Source organism: Scomber scombrus, chromosome 18, assembly GCF_963691925.1.
Source record: "Scomber scombrus chromosome 18, fScoSco1.1, whole genome shotgun sequence".
Taxonomy (NCBI): domain Eukaryota; kingdom Metazoa; phylum Chordata; class Actinopteri; order Scombriformes; family Scombridae; genus Scomber; species Scomber scombrus.
Window position 1 is genome coordinate 25376797 of NC_084987.1, and position 26696 is coordinate 25403492.

General features: G+C 39.8%; 2 protein-coding genes and 1 non-coding gene across 3 annotated transcripts; 2 read left to right on the forward strand and 1 right to left on the reverse strand.

The window, feature by feature from the left end:
* Positions 1-1672: 1672 nt before the first annotated feature.
* LOC133999841 (caspase-3-like) lies at positions 1673-5920 on the reverse strand. The gene is made up of 6 exons (XM_062439165.1): positions 5871-5920; positions 3492-3835; positions 3379-3413; positions 2846-2948; positions 2201-2753; positions 1673-2016 (listed from the first exon to the last, which is right to left on the reverse strand). Exons 2-6 carry the CDS (start codon positions 3826-3828, stop codon positions 1869-1871), a joined length of 1176 nt encoding a protein of 391 aa, XP_062295149.1. The 5' UTR covers positions 3829-3835; positions 5871-5920; the 3' UTR covers positions 1673-1868.
* Positions 5921-6908: 988 nt separating this feature from the next.
* trnav-uac (transfer RNA valine (anticodon UAC)) lies at positions 6909-6981 on the forward strand. Its single transcript has one exon. It is a non-coding gene; the product is annotated as a tRNA-Val (tRNA).
* A 1983-nt stretch (positions 6982-8964) lies between these two features.
* Positions 8965-25568, forward strand: LOC134000189 (zinc finger protein 354A-like). The gene is made up of 6 exons (XM_062439526.1): positions 8965-9149; positions 12195-12457; positions 12553-12799; positions 18477-18722; positions 18816-18995; positions 21973-25568. The coding sequence occupies exons 1-6, from the start codon at positions 9015-9017 to the stop codon at positions 22138-22140; spliced, it is 1239 nt and encodes a 412-aa protein (XP_062295510.1). The 5' UTR covers positions 8965-9014; the 3' UTR covers positions 22141-25568.
* The last annotated feature ends 1128 nt before the right edge of the window (positions 25569-26696 follow it).

Consider the following 26696-nt stretch of genomic DNA (forward strand, 5'->3'; position numbering starts at 1 on the left):
GATTTTGTTTTATTTGTGTAGCACACATGGAACTATGGGATGACCTTGTTGTACAAATTAGATGTGTAAATAAAATCCATTCGCTTTGGCATGATAAAATGGGCTGTTTCTTTTCTGTCCAGTAGGATTTATCACTTTCCTTTCCCGTTACAGAGTTGGAAAAAAAATGTACATTGGTAAATTTCAGTGAAACCGTTTTTGACACAGAGACCCTCTATAAGACAGGATTAAGTAATAAGCCATTTCCACACCAGACGTTTAGACTTGTCACATTAGGAAAAGCACAGGTGTAACTAAACCTCAACGATGATTCTGTTCTATTGAAGTGTCCCCATGAATCACAACAGTGTCACAACACCATGACCCTGAAACTGAAAGCAGCTAAATGGAATACAGCCATCATTCATTTTATTCACACCTGTGCTTTTCCTGCTTGTGACATCCGATTGTCTTCTGTAATAAAGGCCTGTGATGCAGGACCTGTCTTAGTTGCTATTGTACTTCAGTGATGCACATACACAATTACATTTTGCAATTAATTCAATTAACATGATTGACATGTAAATAACCTGGACTTTTTGGGGACCCTAGGGGTTTGGGCAGTGGGTCATTTTGCATGCTTGTAATACAATCCTTCACTTTGTTTTAGCATGCAGCAGCTTTTAAGTGACTGAGTGGAATTATTAATATTAAAAGAGATATTACAAAGTAGTAGTATAAGTAAGTAGCTGTATAATTAAAAAAAGAAAGCTTGAGAGAGAAGTTCACACCCTTCATACTTTCTCACCTCTGCCAACCACTGTGTGAAGAAGGCATGCTTGTTAATGTGTTGATTTTCAAAGTTACACAACCCCCCAGTGCCAAAGTCAGAACAGTGTGGGGGAAGGGTGTTTCAGACGCTGTTCAACCATCTGACAAACGCTTCAATTGAAGAATACTAACCACTTTAGTTCTATTATGTTCCCCTAGCTTTAATTATAAGTCAGTTTTTCTCAATGTTAATATTGTGAAGAAAAAGAAAAAGAGGATTCACGCTTTATCTCGATGCCAAATGCAGGGTAGAGAGGTTCAGTGACTGTAGAGCGGGAGGTGTAGAGGTGGATCAGTGTGTCAGAGGAGACTGTAGAAGGACAAGATGCCAGATACACTGCTACTCTGTCAGAGTCAAGGCAGGAGGTGATGGGTATGATAGGCAGAGTAGTTATTATGACAGTGCAACAGACTCCAGCACTCGTCATCTTGCCCTTTCCTTTTGATTCCAAAATCCTGCTTGAACATCCACATTGAAACTGAGATTTAAGGTGATTTAAGCTAGTTCATCTTCTTCTAAACTGAATGTACAGTTAAGTCAAGAAGTCTTCCCCCTTGAATCAGTCGGAGCAACCAAACCAACACTGCAATACTCTAACTACATCAAGATGATAATAATGATGTACTGTGACTTATGTACTGTGATTTTTCATGCTGGACTTTTATAATTTACTATTGCTTTTACTATTTTACTGCTTTCTTTGTTTGTCTAGTAAATATTAGTTCTTAACGGTTAATATTGACCTAATTTGTAAAAGAAAGAAAAATACTGCTGAAGTTTCAGACATACATTTGCACAGGTAAATAAATGTGACCAGTATTCATCCTTTATGAAATCTTTTAATAAACCGAAGATCTACAAGTGATCATCAAACTTTGTGAAAAATAGATTCATTAAGACAATATAGACCTATATCATAAAAAGCAATAATTCAATGTGATGTTTTAAAAAATTTAACATTTAGGGTGCAAAGAGAGACAAAGAAGTGCATTTTATAAAAAGCCCTAATTCAAGACATGAACTGTAATGTGTTTGCGTGGTTTTCGAAGATTAAGCTTCATTTGTGATGCGGCGACAACACAAGACTCTTCGTCAGGGTGCTCCTGATTTCAGGCACCTGCTTGAATGGACCTTCTTTGGTTCTGCCGTCTTTCTTGCTTACTTCATCGGTCACACTGGTAAAGATTTCGGAGATGTTCTCACCCCTGAAACAACACGCAGTGTAAAAATACATATTACTATCAGTGCACATATTACAACCATATAAACAGTACAGTATACACTGCATTGACTAGAATATCAACAGGTTGCTGACATATTGTGGACCAGAGAAGACTATTATTTTTATTGGTTAATATTTCAACATATAATAATCAGTTTTATATTTACTTTAGACAACCCTCCTTCAGCTTCTGACACACAGATTGGATGAACCAGCTCCCATGATATGGATCTCTTCCTGCTTTATAATCTTCAACAGTGGCAATGGCAACCAGAACATTAACTAAATCAGCAGTGGTTTCTGGTTTAGAACTATCACACTGCAGATTTTGTTCTGCAGATTTCACTCCTGATGGTGTCATACTCCCCTGGCAGGCCTGGATCAGGAACACTTTGGGTTTGCCGGTGAGGGGTGAGTCTTCTGTCTCCCTGAATGTTCTAGTTATTTCTTTAATAGAGAGGTACTTGTCATCAATCCCTGAAACTTCACCCAATTTTCCGTGACTCAGAACACAGCATATGAAGGCATCTCCATGTTCAGGAGCCTTCTGAGGATCAATGAATTCACTGCCAGACCACTCCTTTGCACTGAACTCCTGCAGCTGAGACAAGTCGCCTGGAGAAGCAAAGTATTGCAGAGTAGCCTTCATCTTTTCACTTTCTTGGTCTTCACACATCAGGACTCTGAACCCCAGCCAGCTGAACACCTCTGCCAAACTTTCTGCAGAAAATTGAAGTTAAAAAACAATACATTTAAACCACCAACAAACAGAACACAAGTGTAAAACAGAATTTGTCTTTTGTGTAACATACCAGCGTCTTTGTCAGTTCCCTCTCTCGGTTTTTTTTTCATGAAGTTCTTGTTGTTTATGATCACACAGAGGCCGACAGGCTTGCACTCCCATTTATACGGCTCCTAAAAACAATGAAAACACAACTATGGTTGGACATTTCTACAAACTGATCCCTTCTCCTTTTTAGTATGTTACTATTTGACCAACGCACTTGTTAAAAAAGACCACTCAGGTGTGCAAAACTGATGATTTACAACCTGATGTGGAAAATGACTGGAGTGGGACATTTCTGACATCGGGTAAATACTTGAAAAATCTTTCCTAGTCTAGCTTTTATGAGGTGTTACAATATTACAAAGCTAATACAATTTAATAAGCATGTGTATTCAGACTTTGAGATGACGATGTGTCTTACAGTTATCCGTGAGGAGGAAAAGTGTTTTCTTTCTAAATTCCTTCTTATCTTTTTAAGAAACCTTAATTCAACATACTGACTGAAGCCATGTAACATAAAGTGTGCTGTATTAACAATAAGGTAACATTAGACCTCACCTTTTTTTGAGTTTGGCTTCCTTGTGATCCAACATCTGAGGAAATCAGAGTAAACAGAATTACATTTCCAAACATTCAACCATTTTTGATGAAGCCTTCAGTTGCTAACATACCACTGTTAACTGAACTAGTTGCTTGGACAGACGTAGGTATGTTCCTGGTGTTCATTTGTATGTTCCTCAACGTTGGGTAAGTCGAGATAATGTCTTCATCAGTTTGCAGGAGTTCCAGGAAGTCCTGACAGGTCGGCTCTCCTTTACTCATGATCTTATCCACAAGTTCAAGGACGTGCCCCTCCACAGTCTTTCCGGGGATGTCTTTGAGGTTGATGTATTCACGTTCAGTTATGAGCTCTTCCTCTTGAACTTTGTTGAGGATTAGACTGCGGTCTCCACGCAAAGCCTCCACAATTTTCATTTTATTGCTTCTCATTGTGTCTTTGGCTGCCATGATGGATCTGAAATACAGACAGAGACATGAAGAACAAGATATTCAAGAGTAGAAAACTTGTTTCCCTGTTGCTCATGAAGTGCACCAGTCAATACAGGCACACTGGGTTTCCTGTTTATTAACCGTGAAGTTAAACCTGTTTTTTGGAAAATAATTGGCCATAGTGGCATTGCTTCATCACTCAGAGCTATATGGCACATATTACACTGTATTAATTCATTTTGTAGCGTTTTCACTGCAGTGACATAGGGAGGACTGGGGATGGTTGTGTTTGAGATTACATCGTGCATATTTAGGGCAGGAGGTGATTCATTTTGTCTTTAATAGTTATCTTATCTTATCTTACCATATTCATTCTGACACAGCCAGCTAGTGGTTGAATGATGACATGAGGCTATACATGTCATCAATAATCAAATAGGGTAGGGGTCCAGAGAAAATTACAGAGTCCAACATGTCTTTGCAAATGTACACAATGTCTCAACATTCATTTTTGTGACGTCCGATTGATGTAATCGGGTGACATTTCAACCAACATGTATAATAAATTCAATATTAATCATTAACTCCACTGTTACAGTATAGAGACTCCAAAATCACTACACCCATCAGTGGTCTCCTCATGGTCACACTACAACAGCTGTTTAGGAAAAATATGCTTTTTCATAATTTTGGTGAATTGTTTTTGCAATTAATGATCAATAACTCCACTCCAAAATCACTACACACATCAGCAGTCTCGTCATGGTCATACTACAACAGCTGTTTGGGGAAAATATGCTTTTGTATTATTTTGGTTAATTGCTGATAAGAGATGAATCATTAATAAGTTCAATATTAATCAATAACTCAATTTTATACAGTATAGACACTCCAAAATCATCAGGTGTCTTGCACATGTAGCCTCATTGTTTTCTTATTTTCATATCTATCTTATTTTAATCCCTCTCTCAAACTTCGCTCCTAATATAAAAAAGATATGTTAGCCTACGAAAACAATAAAAGAAATCAAAACAAACAAAAGCAATCAAATGGAATTGTTGAGCCGACAACCCCTATTAGAATAGATGGCATCAGTGGTGAAAATTATGCAAAAATTGATTTTGGAGTCTCTATAATGTATAACAGTGGAGTTATTGATCATTAATTGCAATAAAAATTCACCAAAATTATGAGAAAGTATATTTTTCCTGTTTCCTATTTTTACTGTTGTAGTATGACCATGAGGAGATCGTTAATGCGTGTACTGATTTTGGAGTCATTATATTGTATAGCTACCAGAGCAGTTATTGATTTTTGTTTGCAGCATCGTCCTCTGGTATTGCAATTTGCAGACGGTCCCTGCGCACTCTCGTGTCACTGCCGACTGTGCATGTTATCAGTCCAGATCGGAGGGCGGCTTGTTTTTGTAAAAATTGAGTTTTTGGTCCTTGTAGCTCGTAATCTAGGCTATTACGGTGTGGAAAATGCATCATTTATGTTTTAAAGAAGGCTTCGCCCGTGATTTATTGATCCCGGAAGTTCGAATCTGTGAATATCTTTCCAACTTTACCGAACTACAAAAGTTTACTGAGTTGAGAGCAGCACTAACGCTAATTCACAGCAGGAAACAGCAGTTTAACGGCACTAACTGTCACAAAAGTGTTTACATTCCATCCATTATTTTACACCGTAATGTCAGATGAAAAGGAATGACTCCATTAAAGAAAAGAAATGCATTAATAATATAATTTCAACGTTGTGTCTGCTGCTGAGATGAAAGTGAAAGTAATTGCAGACAAAGAAAGAGGAAGAGAGAGAGATGTTAACATAGTCTACAGCCTCACTGAACAAAAGAGTCATTTAGAATGTAAAATAATATATAGGCTACTGCATTAATAAAAGAGAGATCTGAGAAGTCAGTAATGAAATAAGATGATTTTTTTGTCATAGAGATCAATAAATAATACACAAAGTGCAGATGATTGTTGCATAAAAAATATGTTTAAAAAACACATTAAGCGCCCAAATAGACTTTCAAAAATCAGCAGGGTTACACTTACTCAAATTGTTTGCATGAATATTTGTTGCAGTGACCACCAGCTCAGTTGTGTCAGCCTTCTGGCATGGAGTGTTGTTTTTCCAGGAAAGACAGAATAACCCCCCCCCCCACACGCACTTAAAGTGTCCCACCTTAAGTGTGGTCTCAGGAGATTATGGAGGTACAGATCTGTGTATTTGAGGACAGGTTGTGACCTCAGTTTAGCCAAAATATACATTATCCTCTGAAATACTTTACCTAAACACTAATTCATGAATTCAGATCTGGAATTAATCTGCTGTGTGATTGCTTAGTGAAAGTGGTATGAGGTCATTTGATGAAATTAAGCGGGAATATAAACTTAGTCAAAAGGATGTTTGGATTTTTTTATTTTTTTTTATTTTTATTTTTTTATACAAATTAGGCACTGCATTAAAACCAATCGGGAAAATTACTATGACCCCCCACTAGGATTCAGGATTTATTCCACATAACTGGACACCCAGTAAATGGGCCAAACTAAAACTAAAGGACAGTGACACCTACTGGAGATGTGAGAAAGAAGTTGGTACTGTCTGTCAAAAATATTAATTAAAGAAAAGGAAGGATGGGTGGAAAATACACATTGTTTTGTTATTTGACAAATAGGGACATGACAGGAGTTATGGTTCACAAGACATTGTGTAAAAATATTGATTTTAGTTCAAATAAATCTTGTGTCAGTGGTTTCACAGTGTAGTGGTCATCAAGTCTGCTTTACATGAACAAGGTCCTGGGTTCAATCCCCTGTGGAACTGGTCACTCATAGTGTTTACTTTATGTATGGCTGGATTCCTAAACATAGTTTAGTCTTCACACAAAATGTAAAAATATTGTTTTGGATATATATACAAATAAATAGTACTGCATGTCCCAAATGAATATGAGCAGAATAAATTAAGGCAACAGTAAAAGCTGCTATAATAGTGTTCAGAATAAAATCTAATATTCTGACCATTTAGCTACAAGTGTTTTATTGTGTTTTATTGTATTTATGTTGTAGCCAAATATGAATCACAAAGGTTCCATAGTGTAGTGGTCATCACGTCTGCTTTACACGCAGAAGGTCCTGGGTTCAATCCCCAGTGGAACCAAAAAACTGTCATACATATCCAGTGTTGACAGGCTTTATGGTCATAGACGAAAACGTTGCTGGCTGTAACTACAATATACAGTCCTTCTTTGTCACAGTCTTTACTGGTGTTACTTTATTATTTCTTTCCTGTGATCTTAAATAAATGGACCTAAACCACTTCTGACTGCTGGACTATGGTCAGAAACACTTACATAACCAGATTAGAGCAGAAAACACTACAGTAGTTTCCATTATGTAGTGGTCATCACTTCTGCTTTATATGCAGAAGATCCTAGGTTGAATCCCCAGTGGAACCAGAACTCTTAATTCCAAATACTTGTGATCAATTAAGTTATTTCTGTACCATTAATTGATCAAAACCTGATCAACATGCTCTCTTTATGCTGAACCTCCGAAAAGTGTCAAAGACCCCATTTACACCGAACATTAACATGCATCTCAGGTGATCCCATCACAAGAGGGCAGCACTGAAGTATAAACGACCTCCAGGACGTATTGTGATCCAGCCGCTCAAACCACTTGCCGACATGGTCTGGGACATAATCTGCACCCTTCTTCACACAGCCATGCAAATTCACATACAAGGTCGGAGAGAGAGTGGTTATTCATGAAATTGATCACAAGACTCCTATGTCATTCCTTCTTGATGAAAGTAACACTTTTACAACTATCCCTTTGTTAGAACCGCCCAGACATTTCAAAAAGTGTTCCTTTACTGCTCAAGCTGGAGGTAAATTTCATTTTATTTGAAAGGAAGAAAAAGAATAAGCATCTCAGGGACGACATAATTTGCAGAATTTTACTTTAAATAATCTAATAATTTATTCTTTATAGGCAATGAGATAAAACACAATATCCCAGATATTCTCTAAATCAAATCTGGAGACCCATTTTCACAGCCATCAAACCCTGGATCAATAATCTTTGACAAAGCTTTCTGATAGTTGTGTTGATTAAAAACTGTCTTCACTGTCTGTTGCGCAGTTGTTGATCAGTTGGCTAAAATGTACACATCACTAGTTTTTTTTGGTCTTACATTCAACAAAATACAAACATTACATCTTTTTTTAAACTCATGTAGGCTAGAAATGTTGTTTTTTTTGCTCAGTGGAATGTCCACCTGATTGTATGACTAAATAAATATAAAGAAATAGTGAAAAAATGATATAACCATCAACTTGTAGTTAGAAAAAATCATATGACTTTGTGGGAATGATGTCATAAATGGCGGTAGGAAAATAGACAAACAGGAAGTACCTCTTGTGAAGTCCATTTAAAGGTTAGTGACACAGGATTTACACAAAATCTATATTAAGGATATACATCTGACATAAATAAAACCATCTTCCTAAATAATTAATTAGTATTATGATGTATTTGAGCATCAGATGATGCATAAGCCTAAAAACTAGTGTCCTAGATTTTGGCACAATTCACAAATTCATATATGCCATTTTCCCTTTGAGTACAATATCTAAAAGAAAGTATTCTGATTTAACAAGGAAACATCATGAGGTTTTCATAATGATATAAGGTGTTGATATAATGTATTGGATTCATATGTAAATATGATACACAGAAATGCAAAAAGTGTCCCACATTATCTTATTCTACCCAAATGATTTAAACATGTTATATATATATATATATATATATATATATATATATATATATATATATATATATATATATATATATATATATATATATATATATATATATATATCAGCTGAATCGGTAGCCAAATGTATTCAGGTAATATTTTAAATAAAGCACACTAGCCTGTTGTTTAATTAATTCAATGGTTATCTCTAAATACTGCCCTAATAAATAGCATGATGGGTTCACCACTCATGCGCTGTTACACTCCAGCCCGAAAGGGGGCGGTAGTGACCCGCACGCTTCGATATGTCCGCCGCCAAAAACGCTCATTTCACAGAAGAAATATTTTTCTTTTCGGAAGAAGATCCCGACAAAGCGGCCCTATTTCTTTTCAGTCAGAAAACAAGGCGAAGAATCCGAAAACCGACGATGTACGCCAGGACAAACACCGGCAGCACACATGGAGACTTCCAGGACAGAAACGGAGTAAATTATGTGACATCGACAGAGTCTTTCGGCCACTGCTCCCAATTGTTCTGGAAAAAGGATCCCAACGACTCCGGAGTAAGAAAGCCAGATGCTACCACCGCTAGCCAGCAAACAAATAGCATATCAAACGGCTTGCTGGAGCCTTATTTTTTTACTACTTACACCTTCGCCTAAGTATCTTTATCATACAGGTTTGCTAATTGAATGTTTGAGCAACCTTGCGCTACCCGAAGCTGCAGGTTGAGCCACAGAGCATCTTCGTTAGCGTCCTGCTAACCTAACCGTCGTCATGCTGAGCGGCTCACGGCCTAGTTTCACTCTTTAGCCGCCGAGCTAAGCGGCTAGTCACGTTAAACACTGTTTCTGTGTATTATTGCTGTTACTCCACCGGTTTGGTGACATTGCGCGGGTGTATTCAGACCGTTTTGTCATTGTTGTGTTATGAAGAGACGGTAGCGGTAGCGTGTTAGTGAAATACCTGCTAATGTAGCTAAGCGTCACCGAGCTATGTGAATGCTAACAGACAACACTGGCCGCCTCACAGCCGACTCGAGGACTGTTGTCTACCGCCGGAGTGTGCGTGGAGCCGGGTAGCCCTGGACAGCAGTGTTTCTCGTTGCATTTAAAACTATATGTTAAAGGTTCGCTCTCATATTGCTGACCATAAGGAGTTTAATTCGAGCGTTAAAAAGCAGATAGGTGTGTGTATATGTGTGCAATGGGCCTGCAATATTGTTAGCAGCAGCGCAAAGTAAACACGGCGGGGCTGTCCCGCAGGAAACGGGAGCGGAAGACGCCCCGCGGAGGACTTTGAAAGACCTCTTTGTGATGCCAGACTGTGCGGTTCATTCATAGTCGCTCTCTGAGATTATCTGCACAGCACAGACACCTACACATTCATTTATGTTTAAAGCCCCTCTTTACTCAAAAATCCGTTCTTCTTCTCTCAGTTGGATGTTTGAGCTTCTCTGTGCAGAATGATGTATGTACAGAGTTTGTTTTCACATTCATCTGCCGGAAGAGGAAAGTTTCTCTGAGTTCATTAAAAATCCAATTTTAATGGCAAGTTTTGTGACATATACTTTTGGAAACAATATTGGTTAACTTGCACGAATGTGATGTGGAAACTTGAGGCCACCAGTGTACAAACACTGAGAATGGTAGGAGACAGTTAAACGTGGGAATTTGTATTAAGGGATGTCATTTTTAAAGATTTAAACAAAATAATTAAAGTTTGTTTGGGTGGAAAAACCATATCAGACATAAATTATTATTCAAGGTCAAGTGTTTTATGTACATTTGAAATGTGCAGTGTAGAATTTGGTGGCATTTAGTGTAATGGACTTCGCAGGAAATACATTTTTAAATATGTGTATAATCCCATGAAAATAACAATTGCTGTAATTTCGTTAGTTTAGAATGAGCCTTTTATATTTAATTAGTGGGCAGGTCCTCTTCCACAGAGCCTGCCATGTTCCTACAATAGCCCAGAACATACTTACTTACTTTATCCTCTTCATTTCTTGTGGAACATAATGCTGTGACTAACTATCTATAACTGTAGATACGGCTACTGTTTCTCCTACTCATTTGGAGGGTCAGGGGAAGGGTATTCTATTGTTTGCAGTTGGTGACCTCACCAGTAGGTGCCAGAAATCCTGCACACTGCACCTTTAAGACATATCTTGAGCGAGATCTTTAAAAATAAAAGTCTACATTTCACTTTGCGCTGCCATATGTGCTATTGCTATGTTATCTTCCTCTGTGACGCACACATGTAACGCTGTATGCGTATGAGGGGCTTTGACCACCAAGGCACTGGATTTCCCTCCAAAAAACTTAGCTTAGTTTTCTCCCATATCTGTTTTATATACATGTCAGCTTCCAGCATTCACCTGCTGTTCCTCCACTCATTCTCTCACACACCGCATCTTCAAAAAATGTTAATTTGCAAATGCGTCTTATTATTGTGCGACCCAGCTTGACACACACCAGCACCCGCGCAAGCTTTTACATGTATGGTGTTTTATATCTGTTGATGTTTTGGTCCTCTCTCTCTCTCACATGAACACCTGCTTGAGACAGAGTCACAGTTGCACCATACTTTAGTAAAGTAGTACAGAGGAGTGTTATAAATAGAGACAGGTTTGTTTTGTGTTGCAGTGTTTAGAAATGGTTTAGAGGTCAGGGGCAGATTCTTCCCAGAGCCAAACCCTTATTTCTCTATTTACTCAGACTCATTGACAGTAGGATGTCTTGCATTCATACACATTCTCTATATTGAGTCTGTCTTTTAATATTTTTATTTTTTTAATGAACTATTTTAATACCATGTTTTTTTTTTAAACTAATAACCAGCGTGTTCATCATTTGTTTGTGACCCCGGAACACTTCTCTTGTTTTATTTATTGTTTGGGAATTTTATAAAAGTGCAGCACAACAAACATCAGTCTAGTCAGATCCTTTTTTTTTCCAGATTTTTTTTTTGTAATACTCAATAGTCCCGTTTCCATTAAGGAAGTTCCGGGTAAAATTTAGGAGGCAGGAACTTTACAGGAACGTCCTCTCACTCGGTCCTACTCTCCATTGCAGAGTAGGACCTCGATAGGACCCAGCGAATTATCATTCTGCAACAGTTTCCATCGTTGCGTAATCGTTGCTCAAAAGTTTTTGACAGTGACGTCACCGAGACGGTGCGAGTATACCCCAGTCAGCACAGAGTCAACCTCAATCAGGAATTTTTCGGGGGCTACACGGAGTACATACCCTTAGCCAGGGACTTGTTTTGCCCCCCATAAACGTTCTTGAAGATTGTCCATCAGTGGCTATTCTTGCTACAGAGACACGCGCCAAAGTCACGACCTGTAAAAATACCCCAAAGTTCCTGCAGTGGAAACAGGCCTAGTGTGTCGTCTGTTAGCAGCAACCTCCAAATAACTAATGATTGTATTTGACTCCATTATACTAAAATTGTTGTGTAGTTGGAGGAAATATTATAAATGCTACTCCACTTTTTAATTCAGTAAGAGCCAGGAAAATAATGAATGAATCAGTAATGAAAGCGTTAGTTGAATCTTTACACATAGATTCCTCAGTTTTAACGTACCTCTTCTCCTACAGCCAAGTTCGACCATCAGCTGGTGTGATCAGCTCCCCTCCTCCTCAGCAGCACTCTCCAGCTCCAGTCTCTCCTCAGCGTCGCTCTCAAGCTCCAGTCTCTCCCTGGAATCCCGAGCGCCAGCGCCGCCGCCACCAACGGCGGCGGCGTCAGACGACATGGACTCGGACGAGAGGCCGTACGTCTGCGACATGTGCACCTGCGCCTACAAGCATGCCAGCTCCCTGCTCAACCACAAGCTCACCCACAAGACCGGGGACTTCAGGTACACACTCTTGTTAGATTATAAGATAGACGAGTAAAGACGCTCTCACCTCCAGGTACAACTTCTGATCTTCTTCCCCTCCAAAACTCTCTCAGGTGTGATTTCTGCAGCAAGCCCTACACCAACTACATGTCCCTGCGTAACCACATGCGGATCCACGGTCAGAAGCGCTACATGTGCGACCTGTGCGGCAAGGCCTTCCGCCTGGCCCGGTACCTCCGCAACCACCAGAGGATCCACGACGACGGACCAAATCGCTTCGACTGTCCCTCCTGCTGCAAGAGCTACAGGACCATGCTGGAGCTGGCGCAGCACCGCTGCACCGCCGCCTCAACCACCCAGGTAGGTCCACGTGTGAGAGACGCTGCTGTGAAAGGAGAGGACGAGCGAGTGCGAGGAGCAGGGCTAGATTAAAAATGTAAATGAAATGTAATGAGACATTTAGATGTAGAATGTTTTTTTGCAGAGAAGATGAGCTGATAGCATGCTGTGCTCTCATCAGCTGTTCTTTCTGTGCTGCTCTTTTCTTTCGATTTACAAGCATCTGACTTGTGAATCCTTCATCTTAACAGTAATACATACATATATATATAAATGCTGGCTTTGCATAAACAGGGAAATCTTTTAATCTTTGGTACAAGGTGACATCTTTACTGACGATGAAAATCTTTAAAATCAGGTCACACGCGTATAGTTTCATTAAAAAAACAACTCTGTAGTCTGTAATGTTACTCAGACTGTAGGATCAGTCAGTTTGTTGGGGACTAGTTTCTGTTGCAGATTAATACACAAGTAAAATTATGGCTATCATCACTTTTCAGCTCCTCGCTATTTATTTGCAATGAATTACTTTTTCCAATTGAAGACCTTTTTTTCTAATTTTAACACTTTTATTTTGGTATCAGTTTGTCACCCCCCCTCCACACACACACACACACACTTCTTCCCTCCACTGTGCGGCCTCGTCACTGCTAACTCTGCTGCTGAGGAGCATTCAGACAGCCTCCTATAGTTAGTGACTCGCTGCTTTCAGAGACTGGGTGGGTGGGGGTGTTATATCGTACACAGCATCACCCCCCAGAAGGTTCCTCGAGTGCACCTGAGCTCTCCCAGGCAAACATAACCTGCTGTGTTTACCACACACGAGCACATGATGGAGTAATTAATCAAAGTCTCCATCAGTCTTATTCGTATTTAAAGTCACCATCACTCCTCCTCGCATCACTCCCAGCACTCTGCCAGAGGTCTCCGCCTGTTCACTGTGCAGCACACCATGTGTCTCCAGTGCTGACATGTACCCGCTTTAATCAAGGAGGTGGGGGACGGTGTCGGGAAGCGGAGGGCTCACGCTGCGTGGCAACTTCCTGTAGCGCTGCAGCTGCAGTGTTTTTAAACTTTAATGTGGTGGTTATTATTAGACCGCACCACTCACCTGGTCCACTTTTCTTTCCTTTTTTTTCTCCCACTTGAGTGATGTTCTGTCAAGTTGCATCAAACCACACTGATGGACTGCTGCTGCACATCTGCCACTGTAAAGAACTGTACTAAACACTTATTATTAATACCAGCAGACTGATTGAGAGCAGTGGATGGTGTGGTCCTTTGGGTGTGAGGGTGATTGTAACTGTGTAAACTAACACTTTGTCACAGTCACTATGTGATGAGTTTTATCTGCTGCTGCTGTCAACAGTGTGTGTGTGCAGTGTTTCTACTGGTGTGAGGGTCATCAGTGAGATTTCTACAGTACATTTCCACTGTATGAACTTTATAAAATCAAATTAAACTGGTAATTAATGATTAATAACAGAAAAAACCAAGCAGCATTTTGTTAGTGTACAAAACGATTGAAACAATGCTTCTCGTTAACTACACATGGTGCATTGCTATGAGGAGCATTAATCCTATTTGTGGGTCAGTGACAAATAAGGGTTGGCTAGATGAGCAATTCAAAAATATGTTTAAAAAAATAGTTTTAAAAGCAGCATCAGGTTTGTTAAAATGCACATTTTATATTTTTGTTGGTTTTATGTCATTTGAAATGACACACAAAAGAACACCATTGACCCTTTTACATTAAAGGTGGAGGACTCACTATGGACAGATTAAGCAAGACTGGCCATAAGCAGCAAAAGTATCCTGACTTTAGAAGTATGTGTCAGGCTTCAAAAACACTGACTCTTACCACAATAGCATCTGTTATTAGACCTCACCCCATGTCTCTTAAATATCCTGTTGTTAAACCTAAACCACATGTTTTTAACACAGAAGTCCTGTTTTAACACGTTAAGCCTGTAGCTCAAGCTGAGGTAGTATAATGTCATCATCAGGGTTATTTTCTCACCTCCACAGAACCACAGAAGGCCAGGTCATCTGCTAATGAAGCCTTCAATTCAGTTCCCTCCAAAACGAGTCTTTTTTTGTATGTGGTTGCAGGTTGTCTAGAGACACTCTGCATTTATAAAGTACATGCACCCACTCACTCAGAATGTGCACATGTCAATATTTAGTCAACATTTTATATAAAAACAAGCACTTATATTGTAATTAGGTAATCCTATCATTCATTTGTGTGATTTATGAGTCCCAGTCACATGAATTGACTAATGACATCAGTAGAAATGATTGTAATGGATACATATAAATTGATAGACTTTTACAGGCCTGACTGTCCTTGCTGGTTTCCTGTAGTTCTTCTGTAGTGTTAAACTTCATGTGAAAAACGAAGTGTATTTCCCCTTTAAAATGACGTGCTGTGGTAATACTTCAGAATAGATTTATGTGGTAAAGCTGTGGCACAGATGGCCCCATTTTGGGGAAACACTGGTGTGTGTGTGTGCGCGCGCATGTATTTCAAGGCATATTTTGTATACTTTACTTGTATTAAGTGTGTGCATGTATTCCAGCACTACTTTTTTCTTGAACCTCTTGTCCTCTCTCCAGCTACAGTCTCACAAGCACCCTGCTTGGAAGAAGTGTGTGCCAACCCTCGTGTAGTGAGAGCGTGCTGTGGAGTCAGAGCAGGGTTAGATCAGGGTTAGGATGAGTTTAGGGAAAGGGTCAGGGCTTAGAGCTCAAGCACTCACTTTCTTATTCAATTCCGTGGATTTTTCCAAGTATAGTAATACAAATTTATGTGTGTGTGTGTCTGTGTGTGTGCGCGTGTCTGCGCGTGTGCATGTCTGCGCGTGTGTGGGTTTGGTTCATAAGAACCGGTTCAACTGCCCGTCCTGCTTTAAGAGCTACCGAACCATGCTGGACCTGGCCCAGCACCGCTGCAGCGCCGCGGCCAAAAACCAGGTTGGTGTGAGCGTGAGTGAGCATGTGTGTGTGTGTGAGTGTGAGTGTGTGACACAGACTCCGAGAGGTTGAAGCGTAGCTGCGAGTAGGAGCCAATCTGAAGGAGTTTAAGATGTGATGGTAAAGATTAAAAGTGATGGTTGAGTCGGTCTCTGATGTAAAAGCCTCAAACTTTTTACAGTGTTACTTTCTGACAGAGGGATTTACCCCCCCAAAAGTAGATGATTGATGGCTGTCAGAGCTGTGGTCTGACCATTAAATCTAAAACCTCACACACACTCGGCTTTTGAAGTAGTCTAATTTCATCAGAGTAAAGAAAATTCTGTTTCCTTACAGCATGGGTCTTATTTTCATGTTTTTCACCATCGTTGGCATAGCTGGAAATCACCTGTGGCTCTCAGCAGCAGGTCAGCATGTTTTTAACACATCCAGTTCATCAAAAGTACTTATATATAAATATATATTATATATTGGAGTTGAAAGTGAAGGTGCATATTAAATCTTACCCTACAGCAGTGGTCTCCAACTAGTGCTGGGCGATACGGGCAGAATCATACATCACAATATTTTTGACCAACTACCTCGATATCCATATTTTGACAATATAGTAGGGATGACTGTCGGTGCTTTCACAAAATATTTAAGCGATGAGTCAATAATCACCTCAACCTGTAAAAGCAGGAAAAGACAACACTTATTACATATTATATTAGGATGTTCAAAATCTAAGACGATATCTACAAAATATCATGATATCGTTATATCGATTTATTGCCCAGCCCTATCTCTGACCCTGCTCCCGGAGAGCTACTGCCCTGCATGTTTTAGTTATCTCCCCACTCTAACACACCTGATTCTAATTATTCACTCTTTATCAAGCAGCTGAAGCTCGTCAAAGGGCTTGATAACGAGTAAAAAATTAGGATCAGGTGTGTTTGGAAAAAAATTAATAGATTTAGTTTTTTCTATATTTATCTTTTAAGCTGATGATTAAGCAAAATGAATAGACTTACACTATTTGCCCGGCTGTCACACATACAAAAAACCCCAATTATTTCCAAACATAACTCATAATCAGTTTCAGCTAAGACAACTCAAATGTATCCTGCCGTTTGTGATACTTTACAAGACATCTACCGAGCAGATAGAAACAAACCATCACAAAGACAAAAAAGGAAAACAATTGCGAAAAAAAAAATAGATGAAATAAAATATAATCATACAAAGCAATTACAAGTAGATGCTGGGATGTTTAAGATCAAATTTCCAAAATGTCCAAAAAGTATAAATGTGTTGATGTTAAGGACTCGTGGAACAAGTAAAAACGTGTCAGTAGATCAGGTTTGGTAAAAGTCCATCTTGGTGACAGAGCAGTTCTGAAAGGTAATGTGGTCATTTTTCCTATCAGGGTTTTATAGATGAAGAGATACCAGTGAGTATCACGTCTCTCTTATAGAGAGAACCATCCAACAATATTAAACAGAATACAATGATGTGTAGCATAATGTTCAATACTGTACAAAAAAACGTTGCAAATGTTTCAATACAGATTCAGAACCTAAACTAAACTGAACTGCAGATAAAATTGGCTTCAATTTTAAGTTGCGTTCACACCAAAAGCGAATTGAGCAGCAAGTCTACATAGAAAATCAATGTTAATGGCGCAATAACACACGATTTCATATCAAGGGGCGCGAATGAAGCGTCTGAAGCGAATAAAGTTGGAAAAATGTAACTTTTCAGGCGACATCGCACCGCGACATCCAATCAGCGGCGAGTTTCTACCGACGTCACATCTGTGACGCAAGCACGAATGAATGATCCAAAATTGATATTTATGATCAAGCGGCACGCTTCAAGCGATTTTATGCATATTCATATTCATGTCACCGTTTACAGGACTGTCATGACTCAAGACGCCTAATGTAGCAGCTATCCTCTACGTTACTTTATGACCAGAAGTAACCTTATTTTACATGTTCTAACTAAACTACCATTTATATATTTAATAGTAAAGCTGTGTCTTATAGTGTCTCCATATCCCACCGTCCACTGGGATGGACGCTTAGTCACATGTTAACATGGCTGATGCTCCAAACTACAAAAATAAGACCCGGGTTGTAAAACAAAAGCAGAATTTTATCTTCATGGCTCAAGTTTGAGGTATGATCAGTTCAAACTTACTCTAGCTCTTTAAATGTTGAGGGCAAAGGTCAGGGACAGAGTTAAGATTCAAATTAATCTCAGAGGAATTACTTTAGTTTTCAGGGTTACTGGATAAGATGATGCAGAGAGGCTAGCATCCTCAGTTGTCATGGTTACAGCGGATAGACAGATGCATGTTAACGCTGGGGCTCAACAAGTCTGTAGAGCTATGACGAGTAGATTTTTGGAAGATTTAAGTTTGTGTGAGTGTATCTGTTTGTGTGTACAACGTGACCACTCCCATCTCATGTTAAAAAGATCTATATATTTAACAAAAAAGAGGATCCAGTTGTGAGTCTTACATCACCCAAAAAAGGTCATGAGATTCCAATCCATCTACTTTTCCACCGAACAGCAGAAGAAAGCGCAAAGCATCCGATCACACTCATCCGTCACCTCTCCTCCTCTCGCCTTTTATCTCCTCATAAACTCTGCATGAATGTGGCACCAACAACACACATGAACCTCATTATTTTAGCGTTTAAAAAATCTCCCTTCTCCTTGATTTTCTTTGCAGTCTGGCGGCAGTCGTCGTTCCAATTTCTCCAACGCTCGCCGTCAGCAGCAGCAGCAGCAGCAGCAACAACAACAGCAGCAACAGCAGAACAGCGCTACGTCCATGATGCAGCCGCAGCACGGAGGACACGGCCCACAGGAACCTCTGCCCTCCCACTGCGTCTCCCCCATGTCCCAGGGAGGACAGGGCGGAGGCGTGGCCAGCCAACCGGTGCCTGATCCGCATCAGGTAGGGAGGAGATATCAGGTTCGTTATCCGTCGTCTGCTACATTTTAATTCGCTTTTTTCCATCTACGCTGCTCGAAAGCGTTACTGAGCCTCTTCGTCTTCCTCCAACAGGGCCGTCCCAGCTCGGTGTCATCCCAGAGCAGCCAGCAGAGCATGAGGAGCTCGTCCTCCAATAAACACGTCTCCTCCTCCAGCGCCACCCCGTCCTCCTCCTACTCCCTGCTCCAGCCCCTGGTGCCTGAGGTAAAGGAGATGAGCTCGGGATACACTAGGCTGAGCGCCAACCCCATGGTAGGAGAGAGAACCGCCGCCTATTCCGCCGCCCCGCCACCCGCTACCTGCCGGCTATAGCTTGCCCCTTTTTCCTCTCCCTGTCTGCCTACTAACACCAGGACAGAGCCACTAATGCTTTAACACTACGTTGTGTCCACCAGGAGCCTCTGCTCACAGCTCACTGTCCTCTTCTTCAACGTGGAGGGTCAGACACACAGAGAACTGTAGTAGTAGTGGCAGTAGAGACACCTGGTAAACACAGTCTTGGTTCATTTAAAACTAGTTTCTACAGCACAACATACGACAACAACCCCCTTAAATCGTCAAATATACAACCTCACCAGTTTGTCCACTTTAAACCAAGGGCAGAATTAAAGCACACTGTTCACTACCTGCTCAGCAAACATAGTGGAGCATTTAGCAGCTACAGAGTCAGATATTTCCTTCAGGAGTTGGTAGAGAGCTATAAAAGAGTGAAGATTGGAATTACTGCTGCTCTTAATACTTAGTTGGTACACAAAAACAACAATCTACAGGCTCAAATCACAGCACTGTATAAAATGATGTATGCTGTAAAAAAGAGCAAACAAATCAGTTACTGTATGTATGATTTTGCCCAATTAACCCTTACATACTGTTCATATTCTGACCATTTACTATATGGAGGGCATTTCAAATATAAGTTATCTTATCAATTGTCCGTTTTATAGAGAAAATACACTCACAATCACACTACATTATGATCTAATGTTATCTAAAACAAGACAACATGACAACCATAATTATTTTTAAGTGAAAGATGCAACACATTTTGAAATGTAGGGTTCATTATAACATTAAAACCATTAATCAACATTGACCCAGCTGCACAAAAAAATAAACGATTTTGAAACATTTCCAGTTTTGTATATTCTGGGCAACTTTAGGGAAAATGTCAGTCATGAATAAAGTCATTTAGGGTCTTCTGATTCAAATGTAAACATGGGTCAAATTTGACCTGAGGGTTAAAAGATTTCCACATTCAAAAAAACAACAGAGTGGCAGGTCTAGATCTAGAATTAGTTTCTAATGCATATCATTTTCCAGTCTCATGAGTTGTAACTAACCAATAGACTGTGTGAGTTAGTAGGAATATCTGTCATCATATGAGCAGCAGCATGTTCTTGTCCAGTGAGTAGAACTCTCAATATGAGCTAATGTCAGCTCAACAGCCAATCAGCAGACAGAGAAATCAACAGAGATAGTTAAATTAGTGGATTTTTAAAAAGTTTTTTAAATTCTAAGAAAGAAAAAAAAAAGTAAAATACAGATTTAATATTTAAGTTCTGCCCTGGTGAAACAACTGGATGTAGGTTTCTTTTTAAATAATCCTATTTTCCTTCCATATGTCATTATTCCCTTAAAGTTTCCTTAGTCTAATATAATATGTGTAATTTAGAATTAAAGAATTCTCACATTTTAAAAAAAATTAGTAGAACTCACCTTGTTTTGAAAAACTGATACTAAAACTGATGCTCTGATTCTCAGCTTGGTGATAGTGTTAGTTAGTACTGTAGCACTAATAACCAGTATTTAATGTAGTCTGAATGGATTAACCTCCAGTGGATGGGCTGACTGTGTAACTTGGCGGTAGGAGCTCTCTAACATTACTAACTTGGGGCTGTGCTGCTGACTTTCACTTTCCACTAATCATTCACTCAGCTTGAGTTGAACATCTTCATGTTGTACTTTGGGCTGCACATCAACCTTTAATCAGTCACACTGACATAGATGTTAGGGAGGGCATAAACAATTATCATGTAATTGTCCTGATTTTAAAAAAAAAAGAGAAAGAAAAACAATAGATAAAATTTGATTTCATTATATATAATCATTAGAGGCCATTTGCCTTTTTATTATTTAGAAATGTGACCAATAATTTTATAATTAGATTGATTCCTCCTCTCTAAACTGTCTCTCAAACGCGCTACGATGCTCCAGCTCTCCATACTGCACTGCCTAAACATTCTGGGTAGTAGTCGCACTTAAGAATTATTGTTCCACTGGTCAGAGTAAGTGGATTATTAAATGATTTTGACAGTTTGCATGCAAACGGTAGACAGAGAATACTACAGTACAAAGGTCTAAAAGGTCATAGTATTTTTTTTTTTTTTTTTTTGTTTAGAGGTCAAAACGAAACCGCATAAATGAGATGCTTACTGAGCTGCAGTACTAGAGAAACAACTTGTGAATAAAAATGGCACTTTTATAAAGTTAATTTCTACATTTATGTATGCTTGATAAATTAGATTAAACTCTCTGTACATTATTAATTAGTTGAATGATGCTATTCATTGCATCATTCCTAAATAAATAGACTGAATCATGTCATATGTTGGTAGTTAAATATATATACATATAAATAAATATGAATATATATAAATCTTTAATGTATCTGACTGTTGGCAGTGCATTGATATACTTATTGATCAGCTTCAGTGACCACGTTCACATGCACAAAATAATCCAGATTTGCTCAGCCTATTCCACCAATATTCGTACTGAGCTGTTAATGAAAATAAATATTCCACTATTATTCCTAATGTTTACACACAGAGACACGCTGAAGCTTTGAGTCGTCATGACAACAGATCAAATGATAGCAGTTCAATTTGTGCAGCCCTGCTCTTCATGTTCTTCTGCTTCATTGTCTCTGTTATTTCTGTGAGTGTGAGTGTGGTGCTGCCTGTTGTTGTCGAGGCAGCAGTGTGATAGTTTTTTTTAAACTCTTCTGCACCTCATTCATATGAACTTCATTGCATCAAATGTTATTTTATGTGCCAGTTCATTCCTCTGATACTGACGTTTTACTCTTCTGCCCCTTCTCCTCCCTCCACCTCTCCTCTCTTTCGCCTCCTCTATAACTTCTGCACGCTGATTCTCTCTCTTTCTCTCTCTCTCTCTCTCTCTCTCTCTGGCTCTTTTCCTCCCTCTCTCACTCCCCGCCCTTTTACAGCCGAAGCATCAGGACACTTTCTCTCTGGCCCCCCAGCGTCCCCTCACCACCATCAACCCCATCAGCCACTCCCTCCATCCGAACGGAGCGCCCACGCTCAAGCCTTCCCCAGTGCCACGCACCATCCAGGCCATGCCCTGGGAGCAGCGCTCTCTCTACAATCAATGAAACACCCCCCCACCTCCCTCCCTCGGGAACCAACAGCTCCCCCCCCCTTCACGTCTCGTCCAACATCGCCCCTACACACCCACCTCCTCCTCTTCCTTCCCACCCCTTCCAGATCCAGCATCAAAGATGGAGGACATCAGCTGCCCCAGTCTTTGGATGCCGGCCCCCTCCTCTCTTCTGCCTCACCCCTCCTTTTGGAACGTTGTGTTTGGGAATGGGGAAGGGCACCATTGAGAACTAGTTGAGATTGATTACTGAGTAGTTAGGTTTAAAAAAAAAAAAAAAAATGTGTTGCCTTGACCCTCATGTATGATCTATGCCATGTACTGGATATAAGTTAAAACGTCTGTCCTTTCACCAAGAATTTATCCCCCCCCCCCCTCCATCCTCGTCTCCTGCTCTAGTTATGAAAATATCTATCCTTCCCATTATAAATAGTGTCTCTCCGAACCCCACCCTTCCCTATCCACCCCTCTTTACCATATGTTAAACGAAAGGCTGTTTCGATCAGGAGCGTGTTTGTTCGAACCACTCGTTCCGAACCCCTGAACGACGAGGTCACAGGGCGCCAACTTTTCAAAGTAAATGTCACAAAAAAATTCTCCCTTCCATCTAAAATGTTGTTTTTTAGTTTTTTTTTAAAACATAAAAAACCCAACTTGTTTTGTAAAATGAGGCTTCTGGAAAGGAAAGAAGAAGGGGAACATGAACTTTTTTTTTTTTTTTTTTATAAATTAAACTCTTCATCCCTTCATGCTCCAGAATGAACATTGTGTATATTGTGCGTTTAGGAAGGTGTCATGACTGTTTTTTTTTTCTCAGAACGCCGTTTCAGTTCTTCTTCCGATTGTTACAGCAAAGCGCCCGCACTTCTTCTCCATTATCTCTCCGAGCACCCTACCCGACGGCGAGGAAACCGCAACTCCGCCAAACATTTCCAAAAATGCCAGTTTTGTGTGAAGACTTGAAGGACCCTCCCCATTTTTACCCCCTCTAACTCCCCCCAGCCAGAACCACAACCAACCAACCAGGACAGTTTGGCACGGTTACCTTCTTTTAACACACAACTGAAAGCTCACTTTTTTTCCCCCTCTCTCTCTCTAAAGCTCACATCTGACTGGTGGCTTGTTGTTATTGTAGTTTTTAACAATCTATTGGCTGGGACTCGCATCTAAAAGATAACAAGTACAAGTCTCCATCCCTTCTTTTTTTATTTTATTTTATTCTCCGACCTGACTGTTAACTTGTCCGTTCCTTTCACTTTGAAGCACTTTAAGACAAGTGCTGTATACCCACCCACCTCCACCTCTATCTAAAGCTGTGTTGGCTGTAAAGATGTAACATTGCCTTACATCCAACCCCATCACTCACCCAGCGGTTAAAGCCAAGCATCACAACCATCACCAGTGACTTAACAGCAGTCGACTGCATCTGGAAGCTACAGTGGCCAAAATGACACTACCTGTGCAGCTCTGAACCCCACCCCCACTCTCCGCCCGCCTCAACCTCAACTCCACCAGTGTTGCTTTTCCTGTAGAGAAAAAATCTCACCGCATCTCCCAGGATGGATTTAGTTAACACCTGCAGGGTGTTCCAATAAGCAGCCAAAACCCAGTTGGCCAGATAACTCCAAATAAATCCATAAAAGATGAAGTTAAGTCATGTGACGGAGCGTGATGGTAGAACCAGGAGTTCCAGCTCAACCTTGTTAAAGGGCAGGTACATACATTTTGGGAGTTTTTGAGGTCTTTGTATCATCCTGTGTCTTCAGATTAGTGTTCCTTATTTATTCAAATCCAAAAATTTCAATTTTGGTTGAAGTTACAGATGTATTATAAGAGCTGGATACTGGACCGAAAATGGTGGCCATTCTGTACTATTGGAATTACTCAGCTGGCGCATATACCAAAAAAGTTTCTAGCTTCCACGTTTGGTTCCGTGAGCGGCCCACTGAGTACACACAGCAGTGTTTCCCACCTTCGGCCCACAAACTTTAAATTGTGATGATGTCAAATATTTTTAAATTGCTTTTCTTGACTCAAAGAATGTTTCTCCATGGAACACAAATTCGTACAGTTTTGTCTCTTTTATAATGGTGGTCTATGGTGGAATTGCTTTTTGGGATGCAGGGGGATTTTTCACCTCAGTTCCACAAGTGGCCACCAGTGGTGTGAATCTGATTGATACAAGAAGTCAGATAAATATGAAGTCCCTTTTTTATTTAGAAAGTACTTTAAAAATCTGAATGTCAACATTCAACATGCATGTTAAACATAATGTTCTTCAAGTAGACCAAAAAAAGTCAACAGTATAGACGTGGTAGGGGCGAAGCTCACCTGCCTGTATGAGAGTAACAAACCGAGGGTGGAGTGCAGGTGTTTGTTATCATGTCTCCATGATCTCTGATGCATTGTATAATCGATTAATTTCAACACCCCTAGTGGCCACTGGGATAAATAAGCTTCAAGACTGAGCAGTGGAGCTTTTATCCAGCTCTTTTAATACATCCAAAGTACGTATGTCTTAGCCTCAAAATGCAGTTTTTCCCCAAGCCCTTTATAAAAATGTTTTCTCATTCATGTTACCTGATGTAGGTTTTTCAGCACGACATTGCTACCCTTGAACCCTGCTACCCATAAACCCATATGAACCTGATTATCCAGTAGCCACAGAGATGGACGGAGCACTCTCTGTGCTGTTGCTCTGCTAAACTTAAACAGATAGATACACAGACGGAGCAGTCACTGTAGCTGCTGCTCCTCAAAGTAAAAAAAAACAAAAACTCTTATCGTGTCAGTTAATGGCTCTGGATCAGAGCAGAATCTGGTGTGACTAAAAGGTGTTAACTGTCCCAAAGTTCCGGCTCTGCTCCAGAGCTCCCAGTACTCCCAGCAGCTCCTCTTCGTCCAGTTCATTTATAAAGATCTCACACACTGAGACTAAGAGCTGCGGCATCACTCAATATATCAGGACATTTTCTGCTCTCTCTTACAGCAAGCAAACATGTTAGTACACTGTCAGCAAACTGTGTGGGTGGGTGTGGGTGGGTATAGGGGCGGGGGGGGGGGGGGGGGGGGTTGGTGGTGGTGGGGAGGTGGCGGTGGGGAGGTGGCGTCACTTCACTGCTCTTTTGCTAACAGCTGAGTGGGCGTTTTCCATGTGATCAAACCCTGGACATGAAGGCAGGTGGAGTCATCCTTTAATAACAGTTTAATCATGGATCCAGTATGTAGTTCTGTCGGAGGTTATCTCGCTAACACGGTGTTCATTGAAATACCCACAATTCTACTGACATTGTATTTTCTCTTTTTAAAAGTTGTTTCTATTTTTATTCATGACATGTTTTCATTGTTGCTTTCTCTCTCCTTGTAAAGTGTCTTTGAGTATTTAGAAAAGTGCTATACAAATAAAATGTTTTATTATTATCACCATCAGTGCTGGTTTCCTTACGATAAAGATAAGTAGCACCTGCCTCATCTCTTCTCACATGTTTAAGAATTAAAAAAAAAAAAAAAAAACGGAGTTAGAAAGTTTTGTGATAATCAGAGATACATGCTCCTGTTTTAGGCTAATGTGCTTACAGTTTTTTGCCATCTAAGCAAACCTTATCAGCTGATGAAGAGCATGTGATAAAGCCAAAAACTCTACAACATGCAAGTAAGTGAACCGTGAGTGACCAAAATGTGTTATTTTTAACTTTTACCCCTTATTTGGTGGGATTTTATTAGTTTACTAATCGTGTAGTGTTTGAAAGCGGCCACCAGGGGGTGTCGCGTCTTTTCCGTAGTCCAAAACAAGCAGTTTGAGATCCATTTATCTCATTGTCTCTAAACCAAATGGCACATTTACATTAGTTAATAAGTGCAGACAACAAGCTTAGTCCTGTTAATCCTACATAGAAACATTCATCTGAAAATTACTTTTTGTTTTTGACTGAATTAAACAAAAATTAAAAAAAAGAATGTATGGTTCTGTGTGTTAGACCATCATCAGCTATACTGAAGTTCAATAGTTCAACACTTCAATAGATAATACCTTCATTATCAATCAGCAGAGACAAAAGAGTTCAACAGATCAATGAAACATCTTAAACAAACACATCCAGGTAAAGATTAGAAAGTGACAGCAATAACTGAGGATTCCATAATGATATAATTCTTTTTTCTGGACCACGTATCTTTATTTCATCTCAATTTCATCTAATTTTTCATCCAAAATCTAATGAATTCCTATCCAAGAGACATAATAATAATATTCTAAAAACAAAAGCTTAAATATTAGATCAGTCACATTTTTTGAAAACAATCATAAAAAAGAAAAATCACTACATTTAAATTTGTAGAAATGTTGAGATCATTTTATTTTGGACAAATCAAAGCAAATCTTTTTCGCAATGAACAGCAGGTGGATCCAATCAGGTACTTTAAATTCAATTTACAACTTTAAGGTACACTTAAATGTATTGCATATTTTAGTTTTACGCCATATGTAGGATACATTTATTTAGTGCTGGTGTGTTGGTCTGTAATGAAGGTGCTTTGTAGTGGTGAAGTGGT

Excerpts from the sequence above, each read along its gene's own strand:
- LOC133999841 (XM_062439165.1), bottom strand. The coding sequence starts at position 3,828 with ATGGCAGCCAAAGACACAATGAGAAGCAATAAAATGAAAATTGTGGAG. Across the intron at positions 3,414-3,491 it reads AACTAGTTCAGTTAACAGTG|ATGTTGGATCACAAGGAAGC; the intron begins GTATGTTAGCAA and ends TGATTTCCTCAG. Across the intron at positions 2,949-3,378 it reads GAAGCCAAACTCAAAAAAAG|GAGCCGTATAAATGGGAGTG; the intron begins GTGAGGTCTAAT and ends CATTGTTTTTAG.
- LOC134000189 (XM_062439526.1), top strand. The coding sequence starts at position 9,015 with ATGTACGCCAGGACAAACACCGGCAGCACACATGGAGACTTCCAGGAC. Across the intron at positions 9,150-12,194 it reads AGGATCCCAACGACTCCGGA|CCAAGTTCGACCATCAGCTG; the intron begins GTAAGAAAGCCA and ends CTTCTCCTACAG. Across the intron at positions 12,800-18,476 it reads CCGCCGCCTCAACCACCCAG|TCTGGCGGCAGTCGTCGTTC; the intron begins GTAGGTCCACGT and ends TTTTCTTTGCAG.